The sequence below is a fragment of the Typopeltis vanoorti genome, chromosome 11, assembly GCF_054136105.1.
Source record: "Typopeltis vanoorti isolate ZY-2024b chromosome 11, IOZ_Tvanoo_1.0, whole genome shotgun sequence".
Classification (NCBI taxonomy): Eukaryota; Metazoa; Arthropoda; class Arachnida; order Uropygi; family Thelyphonidae; genus Typopeltis; species Typopeltis vanoorti.
This window is the reverse complement of record NC_143559.1, coordinates 57,072,195-57,090,358: the sequence shown is the minus strand read 5'-3', so window position 1 is coordinate 57,090,358 and position 18,164 is coordinate 57,072,195. Positions and strand designations below refer to the sequence as shown.

The 18,164-nt window shown below is 34.4% G+C and overlaps 1 protein-coding gene across 1 annotated transcript in view; it reads right to left on the bottom strand.

Annotated features, from left to right (window-relative positions):
* LOC150101605 (eukaryotic translation initiation factor 5-like) overlaps positions 1-18,164 on the bottom strand; it is a 217,072-nt gene that overhangs the window by 64,026 nt on the left and 134,882 nt on the right. The window contains exons 6-7 of the mRNA XM_090400951.1: positions 16,659-16,775; positions 6,172-6,327 (exon numbers count right to left, since the gene is read on the bottom strand). Coding sequence (XP_090257077.1) covers positions 6,172-6,327; positions 16,659-16,775 — 273 coding nt within the window. The remainder of the gene's footprint in view (positions 1-6,171; positions 6,328-16,658; positions 16,776-18,164) is intronic.

Here is an 18,164-nt window from a genome sequence, read left to right as displayed (position 1 = left end):
AGAAAGATCAGTCGGAACCTGCAGCTGCTTCTGTTTGTCCATCAAAATCCAAGGTACAAACTTCGCAGAAATCTTTCGGCATACCCAATTCTTCAGTTAAAAAGTAACCTGACTGTTTCTCGATTCATTTGCAATTCATCAGCCATTAATTGCACACTTATTCATCTGTAAGACCATACCAAATCTCTCACCCTGTTCACATTTGTGTCTCTCATTTTTGTTTTTGGTTGCCCACTTCTGGGGTCATTGTTCACATCTTCTTGCCCACCTTTGAATTTCTTATGCCACTCAAAGACATTTGACTTTTTCAGAGCATCCAACACCATATGCCACTTTCAAAAGTTCCAATGTTTCAGTATCAGTTTTGCTGATTTTCACAAAAAATTTAGTGTTAACATGCTGTTCCAAATTTCGGTCACACGTTTTTACACCAAAGTTTGTATGAAGATTTCTATTGTTTTTGCAATAGCCAACTAGCAAAATGGCTCTATTGGCTTGAGGTTTAAACATGCATTAGTTAAAACATGTACAAAGATGATTACGTGCATGACTCCAACGAAATCACCATAGGGCGACACTACACAGTTGTTCCAGGAATTAAGTTGTCACATCTTGTAATTTCTTGGCATCTGTATTTTATGGCAGATACTATGTTTGATCTCCAGAGCATGGATTCTGGTTTGTCCCTTCCATTTGAATGATGCTCTTCAAAGGCATGTCAAACACAGTTCAGAGCCTCCCACCCTCATCCCATTTTTGATGGTAAACAGTCCTGTTTACTACATAGTAAACAGGACTGAATCTGATGGTAACACATTTAGGTCTTATCCCAAATCAGCTAAGCACAATCTCACTGCAATGTACACTGCAAGACTGTGCCCAGAGGAATGCTGTGCAGTGGTATGTGAGGGCCACATTATGGTATGGAGACAAGATGCTCTCTGCATGGGCAACATTTACGAGTATCTCATCCCATAAGTTTCCTTGTTTTTTTTTCACTTCAAACACTAACAGGATAGTAAATTCCAAAATAGTCAGTGAAAGTTAAATTAAAAAACTGTCCAAAAAAACTCTTCACACATCAACATCGGCAATTTAAATGACAAACATCTACAGACATCCAAAACTTTATCTCCTATTTTTGATTACTGTCACCACAGCTGCTAATTACTGTAGCCATCCAAACTCTGCATAATTCCTTTGTCCATACAGGTGGTACTTGTATGTTTATGTGCCTTATATTCTTTGCCAGAGATCTAATCTTGCACTTTGTCTTTTAAGATTTCCTTGCTTTATTATGCATCATCTCATCTGCTGTTATTACTCCTTCAATTCTGGCAAAAATTCTTAAATATTTCTAGACCTGAAGGTTGATATCCTATAACTCAATATCCCAACAGTCGAGCTATTTTTCTTGGTGACTGATATCCACAACTCCAAATGGCTCCTTTGTTACTAATTCTCAAGCAGGAAGAGAAGCCGAGGTAATTGCTCTAAACAAACTAAAGCAACGGTTTGTTTGTTTACCAATCAGAATACTTGACAATCCTTTCCACTCATCCAACACAAGTTTTTCTTAACCAATTCTCATTTCTCTAACTACACTGCTAAAGTGACTTCTCTTAATTCAGACATTCATGGTTTTCCAAGTGTACCAGGGCAGCTCAAGAGGGGGGGGAGCATATCTTGGATACTGTAAAAGCTTCTGGTCCTGATGGTATTCAACTAATGGTACTAAAGAAATGTGCTCCTAAACCTGTCCTTTATCATCTAAAAACTATACTCAGCTGGAATCCACTATGCAGCATGGAAGCAAACCCATATTACAGATAATTAAAAAAAAAGAAAAGGGGGGGTGTAACAAATGTCTACCAACAATGCTCTCCCTTCAGTGTTGTCTGAGAGGAGAGCATAAGTAGTTCTACAGTACTGTCATCATTCCAAACTGCTTTTGCTTCTCTTACCCAAGATGACAAAAGAAGCCACTACACTAATTTTCAAATCAGTCCAGTAGAACTCAAGTTGTTCTGTTGTCGCTAAATGAAGTGACTCCAATTAGTCACACCACACTGAAGCAGTACTAGGCAGAGAAAGTATGCACTGTTGCAGCAGTAGTTACTTCTGGGCAATCATGTCACTTCCATAACTAGATTTGGTGACATGTATGTTGCCATGCACCTTGAAAAAGACCCCAGTTGTTGTTGTTCCTCCCTAACCATTAACATGTTCGCTGCCACGCTACTTCATCATAGTTTGTTCTCTTACGCCAAGCAATTTCACTTCAAGGTCAGTACGGGTAATCTCGTTGCCAGCGGTAAGCGACATACGAGTATACTCATAGTTGGCTTGTGCGGAGCATATACCTTCTAAGAGTATACACAGTTTTGTTGCTAGCTCCACAAGCTAAGCATTTTCACTTCTTCAAGGTCAGTACGGGTAATCTTGTTGCTGGCGGTAAGCGTCATACGAGTATACTCTTAGTTGGCAGTGAATGTGTTAATAATGCCCAGTTTAACAATCAAGACTAGATTTCCCAGACTCACAATTACCCACTGACTTTTCCTGACAAATGCAACTTCTACAGCATCCTTGGATTCCAAAAATCTTTGTTTTTGCTCAGGATGTTACATCCGTGCAGCTATTAAGCTTTGCAGATGATTGGAGTAGAGCTCTCACAGTACCCATATATAAAAAGGGAAATGAAACTGGTTGATAAGGATTGTGAAAGAAAAGCTTGGTGAAGAACAAGCTGGATTCGGGTAAAATAGAGGCTATCAGGATCAGATTTTCACTTTACAACAAACAGTTGAGAAATCATGGGAATATAATAAAGATCTGTATTTACGTTTTGAAGATCTGGAAAAAAGCATATGACAAGGTGCCAAGAGAGAAGCTATTCAAAGCGCTGCAATTGTATGGTGTCAGTGGAGCATAATATCAAACAATACTTAGTCTTTATTTGAGTTGTAAATCAGCAGTTAGAACTGAAGTACAGGAAGATGGTTTAATGTTAAATCTGGTGTGAGACAAGGATGTACATTATCCCCTCTGTTATTCATTATCTATATGAATCACATTATGAAGGAAAGTGGTATTAAACATGATATCAAAATCAGATGTTAATCTCACCTCTTACTTTATACTACTAAATAAATCCAGTACAAGTCTGCAAGATTCCCTGACTAAATTGAAAAACGGTTATAAAATATTTGACATGAAGGTCAGCAATAACAAGACAAAGACAATGAAAACAGGCAGAAGCATTGAAAATACCAATTGTATTGTGAATGGAGAACCTATAGAACTAGTAAAACATTTCAGCTACTTAGCTGCAATTTTTAGTGAAGTTGGTAAATTAAATATGGAAATAGACAACAGAATCAACAAAGCTGGTATGGTAAGAAGTCAACTGAATAAATTTATATGGAATAAGAGAGAAATTAGTCAAAACACTAAATTAGCTGTATACAAGACAGTGCTCAAACCAATTTTAACTTATGGATCTGAGAGCTGGGTTAGAAGTAAAACACTTGATCAAAGACTAGAGACAGCAGATACGAGAGTCCTGAGAAAGATTAGAGATGTGAACAGATGGCATCAATGGCAATATTATATTAAAAATAGGAATATTAGGAAAGAACTTGACATGGTTAGCATCCAGGAATGTGTTAACAGAACTAATCTCAGGTGGTATGGTCACTTAAACAGAATGAGAGAGGGAAAAGACCAAGATAGGTGGATTGGTACGGTAAAAAGTGCCTTAGAAGACAGAAATACAAGATTAGCAATGTTGGAGTCTTGACATGTAACAGATTGATTGATTTGGAGGAAAATTGTAGATAGGAAGTCAGTAATGATGTAAATTTTTCGTGTAGTACTATCATATCCTGTTAATCCCTTGAGGGTACATGGTAGGAATTTGATGATGATTTTTGGGAAGAGAACCAATTCAGATTTATTATTATTATTTATTTTTTCCCATGACACTTCCAACAAACACTTGTTAAAAGACTAAGGCCATAAGGCAAGCCAAGTTTATTTTATTTTTTATTATACTTATTTTTCAAATAATCGAGAAACCCTGGTCTAGAGACCATATGTAAAAATTTGATGTAGCTTAATAATGCCAGAAAGCCTCACATCAATTTTTACAGAAGTCAAGGCCATAACCTATATGTCTATGTATAGTTAAAATTGTTAATGTAAATAATCCCTATGGGAATTGTCCTTACTTGCTGCCCTAAGACAAATTCTAGAATGCACTGAACTAAGGCAATACATTGCCACCAGAAAACCGTATATGTTAGCTCCTTATAAGGATATAAAATTTGTTTGTGAAGTGCACCTGTAAATACTCAAGGTGAGTGTTAAATGGACCAACAAACTTCAGAAGAATATCCGCTGCCCGAATCAAATAGGATTAGAAGTGTACACGAGAAGAACAAAGAAAGGGTCAGCGATAGTGGAAGAACAAGGGCCCGCACCGAAATGTTCGGGGTTCCATATCTTCGTGCAGGGATACGAAAGAAGGCGAATAAAAAGGTGTTGGCCCAAAGATCAAGTATCGGTTCCAAGAGTTCCTCATTGATTGTTGAGAGGTCATTATTGAGAAGTCACCGCAGTTGTCCGTCAGATGTAAGCCATCAAGGACGTGACTTCAGGAGAAATCATGCCAGTGATCTAAATCTAATGATGCACATGCAAGCATTCCACAAGCCAATAATCTTTGCTTGAAGTGCGGCAGGACAGAGCATCCCAGAAGCATCAGTAAATCTATCGCCAGCGTAAAGGGGGAGAGAAAAACCTGATTTGGGAAAAAAAGGTCAGGACTCCAGTTCGAGGCCAAGTACGCCATAAAGTGAATTGATCCGTTTATTCAATTTTCATGAATTATAGGAGAACTTTATTAGCACACTGTTAAGTTGAGGCTGATGAAATTGAGCAGAGTTAATGGTTGAAAATTAGATGTTTAATAATTAATAGAAATTTTTATGTGTAACAGTCAGAGGGTAACTATTTGTCAATGGTGCATTTTGCCTATAGATTTACCTTAATATATTAGAAGGAAAGAGCTTTTGTGTGTAATGATATTTCTTATGTGCATAACAGTTGAGAAGTAACAGTTTATTAATAGATACCATTGCTTAGGGTAGTAACTTGTATTTGGAAGCGAGTGGTTAATTTTGCGACATAATTTTCATGAATTGAAAGGGCATTTTAAGCTAATTGTTGAACTAAGCAAATATTTCTTTAATTGCAATAATAGCATAAATTGTTTTGTGGTAAATAAATGTGTTGTTTAAATGTTAATAGTGTTGCCTAATATTTAATTCTTTGATGCACTGTTCTGAAAAAATATTAGAGCCTATTAGCGGGAACCCAAGAGAAAGGATAGTAAAGGATAGAGAGTAGACCACGACTGCAGATATTAATTAATCAGGGATAATTTGAATGCAATGGGAAAACTACTGGGCGCATTTTACACTTCTTGTTACTAGAAAACTGACATCAGTGGCGCAGCTGTTAATCAAATAAATTTTCTGGTGTTCAAAGAATAAGAAGGCAAGTGCAGAAGGAACTATAGCATAAAGAGATATTAAAGAGATACCAAAGAGTGAGAAGGAAGAATAGGTAGAAGTACATAATAATTATTGCATTAACATATATATATATATATATATATATACATACACACATATATATATATACATATATATATATATACATACACACAGAGAGGGAGAGAGAGTGGATGCAGAGATAAGATAAGCCAATTAAGGAAAATATACAATTAGAGATATAAAGAAGGGGGCAGATATATAAGAAAGAATAAATAACCAAAGATATATAAATAATAAATAAATAGATCCCCCCCCCCTCCTTACACATACATGGAACTTTTTGAAGCTACTCAGATTTTTCAATCAGCTGAACAGGTCTCACATTCGGTATTTAAATTCATCTCCTACCATGTACAATTTTAAAATTAGCCAAATGGGACACAGTGTAGAATATTTTAAAGTTAGTTTCATTTTATATGCCTGAACAAACATCAAACAACATTGCAATTTATTAGAGAATTACAAGCAGTCTTACAAAATCAAAAACTGAGAAAGATGTGGGAAGAAAAGGGGTTTAGTAAACTCCATTAACAGTAATGACCCTACTTACCTTATCACCAGAACCTACTTCTCCATCGGAATCATGTTGTGGACTATGTGAATCAGCATCATCTCCATTTTGTTGTTTTTTGGGTGTTTTTTCATCTTTACTTTTCCTTTTTCCTTTTTTACCAGACTGTACAGATGCACCAGTAGCAGTTGGATCCTAAATAAACCACAATGATTAAATATAATATTTCAAATTACGATTTAAGTTTTATGCAAATTACCCATAATTCATACAATTAAAAATGGTAAAGTTACTTAAACCAAATTTCTTAAAATTGTTGAAAGTAGCCTCATAAGATTGATGAAAACCTAATTAGTACTGCTTTATCTATAAAAATAAAAACAAACGTGTTCTAATAAGAAATGTGCATGCATTGAATTTGTTACATTAACAAGCTTCAGACAGCTTTGTGCATATATACAATGCAAGTGACAACTTATGAAAGAATATTATTCGATTCTTTTACACTTAGCAATATGGGAAGGCCTCATTTTACATTTCCTCTATTTACAAAGATTAAAATTAAACATTTCAAAATCAACAAATCAAAACAAACTTTATAAAAATCCTGCCATAGAATGCATTGTGGGTAGAGATCACAAAACAGTTTGTTTACTAGTCCACTGAACCACATTCTAAAGATGGCTAAAAAAATTTACTAATATTAGTACAGTGGTATCTCGCTAATCCAAACCTCTTTAGTCCGAACCCTCCAGTAATCCGAACTGCGGTTTGAAAGAAAAAAAAAGTTTTATTTACTACGTATTATTATTTTGTGTACTATTATTTTTATTTAATAATTATTTTAAATATTATTTATTTTATTATTATTACAGTACAGTATTTTTTTCATACTGTCGATTGTACGGTTATACTGGAGGCCTATTTTGATTTATTGTGTGCTCACGTTTGCATTTTACTGTACAGTACATACTGTATTGTCGAGATGAATCACAAATACACTTGGTCATTGACTTGCGACCGACTTCCGTTCTGGCTGACAGGTTGTAAGTCGGACATATTTATTAACAGTATTCTTTAACCTTTTTAATCTTTTTATCATCTTTAGGGTATGAACAGTAGTAAACGGGCAGAGTGTGTGCTTGTTGATGTGCTTAAATGCACGAGGGTTTTCTGAACGATAAATGAGAAAAGGCTTCAGCTTAAAACCCACGGCATTCCCACCAAGCAACACGAAGTCAAACGATCCTTAAAAGCTTTGAATCCTGGTATCATTTTTGCTTCTTGGTGTATATATGTACGATTAGGCATGCGTTTCCATTGCAAGCCAGTTTCATCTACGTTAAATATTTGTTCCGGTAGATAACCTTCTTCTTTGATTAAAGAGTCGAAACTATCAAAGAATTTTTGGGCTCATCTTCATCTGCACTTCCTGCTTCTCCTGTGAGATGTACATTATGCAAAGCAAATCTTTTTTTTAAAACACTTAAACCATCCAGTACTAGCATGAAAATCTTCTGCGTAATCGTCTCTGGCACGTGATTTTAAACTCCGAAACAGACTTCTAGCCTTCGCTTGCACTGTGCAAAGGCTCATGGGTGAATTTTTCTGTATTAAATCTTCCATCCACATAAACAATTTCTCCATTTCATGGATGGGTCCATGTCATTGGTTGGTTAAAATTGTAGACTTCATAGGTGTGGAACCTTACACAGCTTCCTGAATTCTTTCTTTGTCTTTAAGTATCGTCGATACCGTGGAATGTGATAACTTCAAGTCACGTGCAATCGTATTCACTTTCTTTCCGCCTTCATATTCTGGATAACTTTCATTTTACACTCTAAATCAATAGTTTTCCTGACTTCTTAGCTGGCATACCCGTAGATGAAGGCATTTTCCTTTAACTAGACATTTTAATTAATACACCACATGCAACAGATGCTTGAAAGTGACTGAGTGTATGTGAGAGATAGTTATCGTACGATAACTATTATATCCCATAGTTATCGTATGCACAGCTGCCTGATTTATTATTAATTTATTCTTTTTTTTTTTTTTTTTTTTTTTTGTGGTCGTAAGTCACAAGTTGACAACCAGGTGTATACACAAAAAAGAGGAAACTCAAAACGTGCATAATTTGGTTAAAAATATAAATCCAGATGTTGAAATTTCACAAAACAGATGTTACGGAACGGATTACAGGTAGAACCGAAAGTGAATTCGAAATCAAATCAGATGCCGAAATTATAAATATGATGCTACAGAATGAATTAGAAGACGATGATGACAATGACGAACTCAAAGAAAAAAAAAGTAAAACATGAAGAGGCAATTGACAGTTTTAATATGAGTATAGAATGGACTAAGCAGAATGATACTCCATTCCACAAAATTTTATTGCTAATGCAGCTCCGAGAAGAAGCATTCGAAAAAAAGTTTAGCTTCCAATAAGCAAAAGAAAATCAGTGACTTTTTTTTACAAAGAAATAAAAAACATTGTTTTGTTATTTTGTGAAACTTTTTTTGTGTTGCGTACAAGAAAGTAATATTTTTACGCAAATTAAGTTATGTACTGAACTATGCAATTTTATTAAATCAGAATCCTCAACAATACACGTACATACAAAACTAAATTTTTTATTTTACTAAAATAAACTTGTGTACTGTATTATTTTTTGTTTTACATTACAGTACAGTAGCTATTAAATTAAAATGATGTGCCATTAGAATCTGATTATTTTTGTCTTAAACGCTAGTTATTGTTGTCTCTTGGGGGGGAAATTCGCTAATTCGAACTTCTCACTAATCAGAATGAGCAAGGTTTTTATTAGTTCGGATTAGCAAGATACCACTGTATTTAAACAAATTAGAAATGTCATCTAAATGTCGAGTCAATTCAACATCTTCCTCGGCTAAAAAAAACATTTCACACTGAAGAAAAAAATTAGTGATTTGACGGATCAAATCAGGTGAGTGCCATTCTGATGTATAAATCATTAAAGCTAATGGCTTCTACAGTTTCAAATATAGTAATAACCAATAGTAGTAGAGGTAATTTTTGTACTGAAAGAACCAACATCATTTAAAGACAATTTGATCTCAATTAAAAAAAAAATAATCATTTCATGAATAATGGGTTTGGACTAACTCTCTGAAATGAGACCTTCCTACACTCCACAACTTTTTAAAATTTATAGTTCATTTTTATGTCAGGGTCACTCACTATATAATGGCAGTTATATGTTGCACTTGCCAGTTAATCAAATTTATATGCTTCTACATTATTATATATCAGGAATGCCTCAATGAGTTCCCGACTCCCTGAAGATCTCTCTTAATAATATGCAAAAACTAAGAAAAATCATGGAGTAAACATCAACACTATATCACAAAACAAAGTATTTCTTTAACAGAAAATCTGCACCATCACATCAGCTAGTGTTTTATAATAACACTTTACAACTCAAAGTGCAAAAATAAATGCTTTTTTTTTATATTACTTAACACTAAATGGTCTGGTGAAACAATATACATCCTCTCCCAGCCAAGAGAATTGCAGCCTTCAATGTGGCCTGCTTCTACACAGAGTTCTGCCACCTTATAAGTACAATTTTTTCTTCAGTCTGAAGAAAAGCCAAAGAAAACCCACAAGTAGGTAACCTTCATTACTTAGTGAAATTCCATCTTCCTCAGTACAAGAACCACTGCCATGCTTGGTCTACACTTCCTGCCTCCCCCACTAAACCCACAATACACTGCTGTAATTTTGGAATTATGGCCATAAACAACTAAGGTTATAATAATAGTACAGTGTCTGAATTATGAAAAACATCAGTTTCTAGAAGGAAACTCTTCCACCTCTGTAAGAGACTAAATCACCTTCTGATGAAGTCTTAATAAAGATTAAGTAGTCCTAGACAGCAAAATAAGGTCTTGATTACTGCTTGGCAATCAATATTGACTGAACTATGAAAGCCACACACACACACACAGGGAAGGTGATGCTTCATGAGCTTTCTCAACACGGTGTCTCAATAAATTTCAACTGGTGGCTTTAAACCGCTATCCACCTCAACTATCGGCCATTCAAAGGAAAATCAGAGGGCCAAAGCTGCATGATTTTGATGAAAGCAAGTTATTTGTTATCCTTTATTCTCTTGTGTCCGCGCAGTTAGCCTAGCGGCTTTGCGCTTCGCAACCATATGCCCGAGGAAGGAGTATCCTGGGTTCAATTCCAGTCACCAACGTGAGGAGCTTAAGGATCTTCCTCAGCCATAGCCAAGTTAGCCGGTCTTGGGCGTGGACAGCAGTTTTCTCCCCCGGTTTATCTGGGGTTTTTCATCCCACAAGCAGGCAAACCAACCCCGTGAACACACGGATCTGCAGCCATAAATACTTAACTCCCCCCAATGAGGGAGGCTCAACTCACCCCAATAGGGACAGGGGAGAAAAGGGAGGAAACTCCATACGAATAAATAAATTCTCCTGTCATTCTATCAATTATGATAGCTATTTGTATTTGGCAGATCTATAAAATTTTCATAATTTCAGCCAGTTAAAATTAATCTAAACTTATTTCCAGACTGTCAAATTTCTGATTGTGTACTTTGAAGTCATTTGCATTTTCAGACAAACTAATTTTTTTCAAGATAGTAGCCACCTACTTATGCAGTCAGGGTGCTCTTTTTGCCATTTTCCTCTCTAAAGTGATTTTTTTGTGTGTTATGTATATCCTAATCACCTTGAGTGGCATGTTTCTTCTATGAAAAATTGCCTGAAAGTCTGCAAGAAAGCTGACTGAAGCCCAAGATATGTGGGTGAGAAAATAGATCATTTGATATTTTTATGAGAGAGATTGATTCTCATACCTATTAAAGTGTGTGTGTTAGGGGGGGAGGGGATTAATGTATGGGTACCATTAAGTATCAAATGTCCAAAGAGCTCTAAAGTTGCAATCATTCAAGCATCAAAGGTTATTTTCCCAACAACTGAATGATTATGTCTGCTGCATTTATGGTAGTAACTATTAAAATTGCCGACAAGAGTATATCCTTTGGAAAAACATTTAAGTGGGTAAGCACCAGTTATTTTTATTACCTAGCTTTAAAAACAGAACACATTTTTATAAGCATTTTAAATTGCAGTGCACTTGTTCTTTGCAAAGTAGCAATATGAAATTACATTCCCATACAGGTAAGTTACTGGTGTGTGTTGTTGTTTAATTTTACAGTAATGGTGACATGTAATTTGCTTACATTACACCCGGTCAGAAAGGGAGGAAAAAATTAGGTTTTCCTTTTCAAAGGGCTGTCTAGGCTAAACAGAATGAGGAACTAAAAAGAGGAAATAACAGAATGGGACCAATTTTGCTTTATAGCCAACTATCAAGAGTATCCCAAAAATTTATAATTTTTATAGGGCTTCAAAGTCAACCCTTTTTCACAAACTCAGGTAATTTTCTCATTAAGAACCATGTCAATCAAGGTAATGGGGCATATGCATATTCCATTACATGTATGCATAAAACACAAAAAATTCAGACTAAGTACAAAATGGGTAAAAGAGAACTCTGAACACCATGGTTACCATTTTGGAAAAAATTGATGTATAAAAATGCAAATAAGAAATCCAAATGTATATACCTTGAATATTAAAAAAATGGATTTTAAAACACTCTGAAATTGTGAAAATTCAGTGAATCCACCAAATAATAATGGCACCCATAATTAATTGGATGCTGGTGGAGGAGATTTCTTCCTCCATCTAAAGCTGCTGTCATTCAAGGTTATTTTCCCATGACAATGATTATGTCTGCACTAAATGATAAGGTAATCAAATAACTCATTTCATCAAAATACAAACTTATGCAGTTTCAATTTAATTTGATGAGTTCACATGTAAAGACCTATTCAAGAAGTCGTTCTGCACAATTCCTTCTTGAAGTCATGCATTTGTCACATGACACTTCCAACAGTGTGCAAAACCAAAAACCTATTTTGCTCTGCTTAAAATTTCCATGCTATACTTTGCTTTCATAGGTCTCAATTACAACCTTTAATCTCACTGATTATCTTTGAAAATTGATTTTCTATAGTTTATTACCTAAACAGATCTTCAATGTTCATAATTCCAACTGACATCGCTTGTCTAATTTCACAGATCAAAATGTAAGAGATATGAAACTATTTACTATCAACTATTGATTTAACACCAACTGTCCATCTATTCTATCAGAAAATCCTCATTCTCCATATACAGCAATCCTTTTTCAGCTCTTCCTCCAAATACAGTGCACATCCTATTTATAATCCCCTTGATCCAAATACTGACTAAATGATTATTTTTCTGTAATGAAAGCCTTACTTCCCACTTCACAAAACTGCTAATTAAACTAAAGAAGTCTTTAAAAACATCTTAAATAGCTCAATCAAATACTCTTTTGCATCATGGACTCAGCATGCACTACAGTCAAACAACTGTTAAAGACCAACAAGGAAAAAAAAATTGCCTCCTGCTCAACCTCTCCCCATTCAAACCACAAGCTCTCATATACAGATGGTAAATTCATCCAAAGTAAGGCAAATCATTTTGCGTTACACCACAAATAGATCATGGCATGCCTCCTCTGATCTTTTTCAGAAAGACAGAAAATAAAAATCCTTGGGTCTGGATTAGTCTCCCGGTCAAGATATTATTTTTAAAAATGAGTTCAAAATCTGCACTGCACAATTAATAGTAATCCTATACTGATTTTACAAGGTGTCAATAATTGCAAGGCATCTACCCAATATGGAAGAACGACTACTTGGTCATCAAAACCACTGTCCTTTTATCTTCATTATCAACGTAATCAATCTTCACAAAAATAACGCAGAAGGGCCAACTTCTTCACTGTCTGGTAGTCCACAATGATCACAATATGGATTCCACCACTCATGTTTCACAGGATATCCTGGTTAACATTATGAATGCAAACCACAGAAAGGTTTAGAGAACTTTTGATACTGTTCTTAATATTTTCATGGAATTTGATCAAACAAGCAGAGTCCTCCTTATCAAGCTACTATCTCATGCACTGTTGTGAAGCTATTTCACAATAGATATATTTTATTACACCTTTTAAATTTAGTAAGGGATAGATTTTTATAGAAATAAAATCAGTCCTATTTTATATGTAAGCATTTAATTAAAAACTTAATCTACCATTTTTTAAGTAGCACAACTATGATTACAATTTCTTTTAGAATCAAACAGGATAAAAATATTAAAATAAGTATTTTTAGGAAACTAAAGAACTGTAAAATCAATCACACCAAGCAGATTTCACTTCTGTTTTCACTACCCTATTGATTCAGGGTGCCAAAAATAGTTGTGCTTATGCACAAGATTTGGCATTTCCATCAGGACCCTTTTAGATAAATTATCTAAAAGATTGAATTGTTCTGCATGGTTAGCCTAGTGGCTTTGCGCTTCACAACCATGTCTGGGGAAGGAGTGTCCCACGTTCGATTCCCATCGAAGACGTGAGGAAGTCCCCCTAGTGTGTGTACACACACACGCGCGCACACACACACACACACACACACACACACATAAGGAAGCATGAGGTAGCCCACATGCTTCCTTTTATACGTTAATGAACTTCAAATCCTATTCATAGTTTTGCAGATAACAGAACACTCCAATTCCGCCTCTTCATTCAATAAATCTTTCAGGAATTAAATGATTCAATGTCAAAAATTAATCTCCTTACCATTTTCCAACAAGGTAAAGATAATCTACTGAACTTCACTGTTTCAAAACTGCAGTTCTCAAAACCTAACTTCACCTTTACTTCTCTAGCTATCTCAACCTCTAAAGAACAGTAATCACTCACACACACTTCCAATGATCCTAGTGGTGTCAGTTTTTTTTACCTGGCTGTCTCGCAATTGCATATAAGGAGAGATTCCATTTTCTATACACTGACACTTTGTTCAATTTTTTTGATTTCCAATTGCATTACACTGGCAATTTGCTATATGTGAATTGAAATATCTGTAATTAATATGTCTTAAATATTTTTTAAACTCTCTACATGTTACTTATATAAAAAGTACTTCAATTCCTGACCAATGAAACAAAGAGAAAAACTGCTTATGTCCCATGGTTTGGCGAGTTATTTTACTGGAAGTAAGTATTACCAAGTAACTCCCACTACATCAAACACCTGAACAAACTAGCTTACTTACTATAACTAACTACCAACCAAGAAGTCCTAAACAAAGGTCCATACATACAACGTCATGCTTTAAAATTCACTATGGTTACTCAGAGGTAATCAATCAGCATGTTAATTGTTTAATGTGTAGTTTATACAGAATGTCAGTGACAGGCATAAGTTAATCAGCATGGGAGAATTAAGCCTCTCAGGCAACATATCCCAGATCATTCATCTTCAGTGTGCAACATTACTACATAAGTAAACAGCACGAACTCATGAATAGCATGCTGTTTACCTCCATTATCCTTCTACTTCCTTAAGCATGAAATAACAAATGTCTCACAGGTAACCTTATCTCAATCTTCCAGTGACCAGCTTGATGTCTTCTTTTTTAACAGGAGCAAAAACAGGATAAATTGGTGTTATCTAAAAAAGCAATGCATAGGGCAGTTCAATGTTATGATATAGAAGATGTTATTTGGAACAAATGCCTGTAATCAAACTTATCACATTCTAGTCATGTGTTTACTAAGCTGACAGATCTGTGCATACTTGAGCCATTTGATTATCTTAATATCACCATATTTCACTCCCACTATAGCAAACACCATAATAAACCAGCTTATTATAACCAACTAAAAAGCCTAAGCAAGAATTCATATATACAATGTCATACTTTAAAATAAATTCACTATAAGAAACTATTTTCATAGTTCCTGAGAGTAAGCCAATGTGAATCAGTGTCACAGTAGACTAAGTGCTAAACAATAGAACTAAGCATGATTTGGTGATGATGGCAAGTGCAACACACACATCTGTAAACTGTTAGGTGTAGAGTACAGATACCATGAACCTAACTGCACAATATTATTCTGCCCACAGATGAAAACAATCAGAAGAAATTTTGTTTTTGACAAAGATATATATATATATATATATATATATATATATATATATAAATAAATAAAAAAAAATAATAAAGTAATTTACATAAAAACAGGAAGACTAGTACTGGTCTTCCTGTTTTTAGGATTCAGGAAGTCAGCTACTATTTAGAAGTGGTTAATTTACTGAAATTTGTTTATTAGCCATTGTTACTATTATGGTATTGCTTAAAATTTCAAAGGAGAATTTATATTCTCAACAATTAAAACAATATCAGCCACACAGAAGTTCTAAATTAGAGCTAACACCTTGTCTTCTCGGTATTTGTTTCTCTTTCTACATGATTGTTTAACGAGTTAATTTTTTATATGAAAAAAAAAAAAAAAAAGTAAAACAGTAAAAGAAATACTTACGTAGAAATTGGCTGAACAGTAAACCCAAGCAGTGCCTGCAGCATTCTGTTTTCTTCCTCCTTTATAACCCTACATCTATCCATCTTAGTCAATGGTTTAAAAATTTAAGATATAATGAGCAACATAAGAAATAACTACATTCCAAATTTGGTCAAATGATGCAACCCATAGAAGCTTCTGCAGAAGTAGAAACTTATTTTTTGGGTGTTTCCCACCACTATTTTTAACAAATTGCTTTAGGTCTTCAATAAACTGGACTTTTTGCTTCAAATTTGACATCTCCTATTAAATACTTCTGTTGTATAAAGTGGTGGAGTAATGATATTCAAGTTAGAAATCTAGATATAGCAGATCAAATTTTGGTGCTCTAAAGATTCCTATAATAAGAATTTGCTGAAATACTACTTGTTATTATTAAGATTAATCATAAATCATGAATTTTTTTTTCTTTCAGAAATGTATCGCATTCCTAATGAAAGAGCCATGATAGTCAATAATAGACAATGTTAAGATGTGTAATTCAACAATTCTATTCTAATTTTAATCAGAATGAAGTTTCTGAATCTATTAGACATGAAATCACTATTAAAAGGTTAAAATTTTAATCTAACATAGAAGATATATTACCTGAATTCAGAGAATTTAAGATTAGTTTGACTACTGAGCTAGAAACAGTTTCTCAGCAAACAAAAAAAATCTTCAAAAACAAGTATGTTCTTCAGATTTAACATATTGCTATCCGATTACATTTCCAAAGATCAGATAAAACTAACAACGATAATGAAGATGTTTGAAAGATTAAAATGATGCAATGAACTCGCAGAACAATCATTTTAAGAACAGGGTAAGGGGAGTGACTTTCATTCTGGAGCAGGGGGAAAGAGTACTTATTCTGGAAAGGAAAGTAGAAAAATAAGAGCAACTGGCTGTATTTCAAAGGAGGGGAAAAAAAAAACTTAATTTTTTAACAGCATTTTAAAGGAAAACAGTAAATAAACCAAAATGTGAATGGAAGCTTTACTTACTTGCTCAGGAGGATTTTTGAGAATGAAGGTGGTGAGCTTATGGGTAGAATCAAGTTGTCCAGAATAACCACATGCTTTACATTTAGTAGTAATTAAGCCTTTTTTTTGAAGTACACCCTGTAATATTTATTAAAAAAATATTAGATAATTCTGGGTTACCCTGTTACTAAATTTCCTAAATTAGAGATGGTATATTAGAAACATTTAAAATGGATCAAATTGGTAAATTATCAAAAGACAGCTCGAGCAATATATTTCCAAATCTTAAGAGGATAAGAAAAGTGGCTTACCTTTCAAGGCACACTCTTGGAAGTGTTCTGGCACTTGATTAGAAGTCAGGGAAGGATTCAGTGGAAGAAGAATTAAGGGAAAAAAAAAATGAAGAGAAACAAGTTACTAATGGGATCATATAGTATTGTACAAGTGATTAGGCAGCTTAATATGGTAGGTGAGAGTGGAACTAAGGATTGTCCCTGAAAGCTGACTAAGCTATGTGGTCTACAATTAGAAGCTTTAAATGCATCTTCTGTTAATATATTCAGAGATATGACACCGGAAAACATAGCTAAAAGCAATTAATTAATCCATCAATTAATGCGTGCTAAGCAAAATTGCATTAAGTGAATGCAATAAACAATAGGAATGATTATAATTCATCTTTAATTATGTTTCTTACATCTTCATTATCCAAGTTCCTTTCCATTTGTGCTGAATTCTTCAATAAAGTTAGATCTTGGATTTTGTGCACACTAAAATAATATAGGCTTGCGTTTAGTCGCCTTCTGCATTGTCCCCTAATAAAAGCATAAAACGATCTTTAGATAATTTGTATCCTGGTTGAGATGCTGCTTCAGTTTTAGCTATGAAAGTTTTTGTTGCCATACGCTTCCAAAAAAGACCAATTTCTTCAACGTTGAATATTTGCAAGTTATCATAATCAACTTCCTGGATTATCGTTTGTAGTTCTTCAGGAAACTTGGCCACAAAACCTTTATCAACACTAGCAGATTTCCCAGTTATGCAGTCCAGTTCGATTTTTAAAACACTCAAACCATCCTACTCACAGTAAAGCTTTCACATTCTTCTTGAAATTTGTTCTCTTTCAATGAGGTAAAAATATTGAGAGCTTTTGCCTGAATATTCCCTGTACTAAGAAGTATTCTTTCTTGGTTATAATCCTCAATCCAGAGTGATAGAAGACGTTCCATCTCGATCATTAAATGGTTTCTATTTTGGGTGATCTGCATACTTAGTCCTTGGATGATCAGATATTTGATTTGGGATGACTTCAGCTTTAAGGATGAATATGATACGAAGCACCATCAAGGTTTTTTTTTGCTATAATCACATTCACTAATCTGCCATAATTTCTTAAGGTGTATCTATCTATAATTTTCTTAGGTGCTACCATTACAACTTATTTTAATGGTATTACAACACCAACCAAATTATAAAAAAAAAGCTTATTAACTGGCTTATACTTCACTGGATTTCAAACCAGCAAAT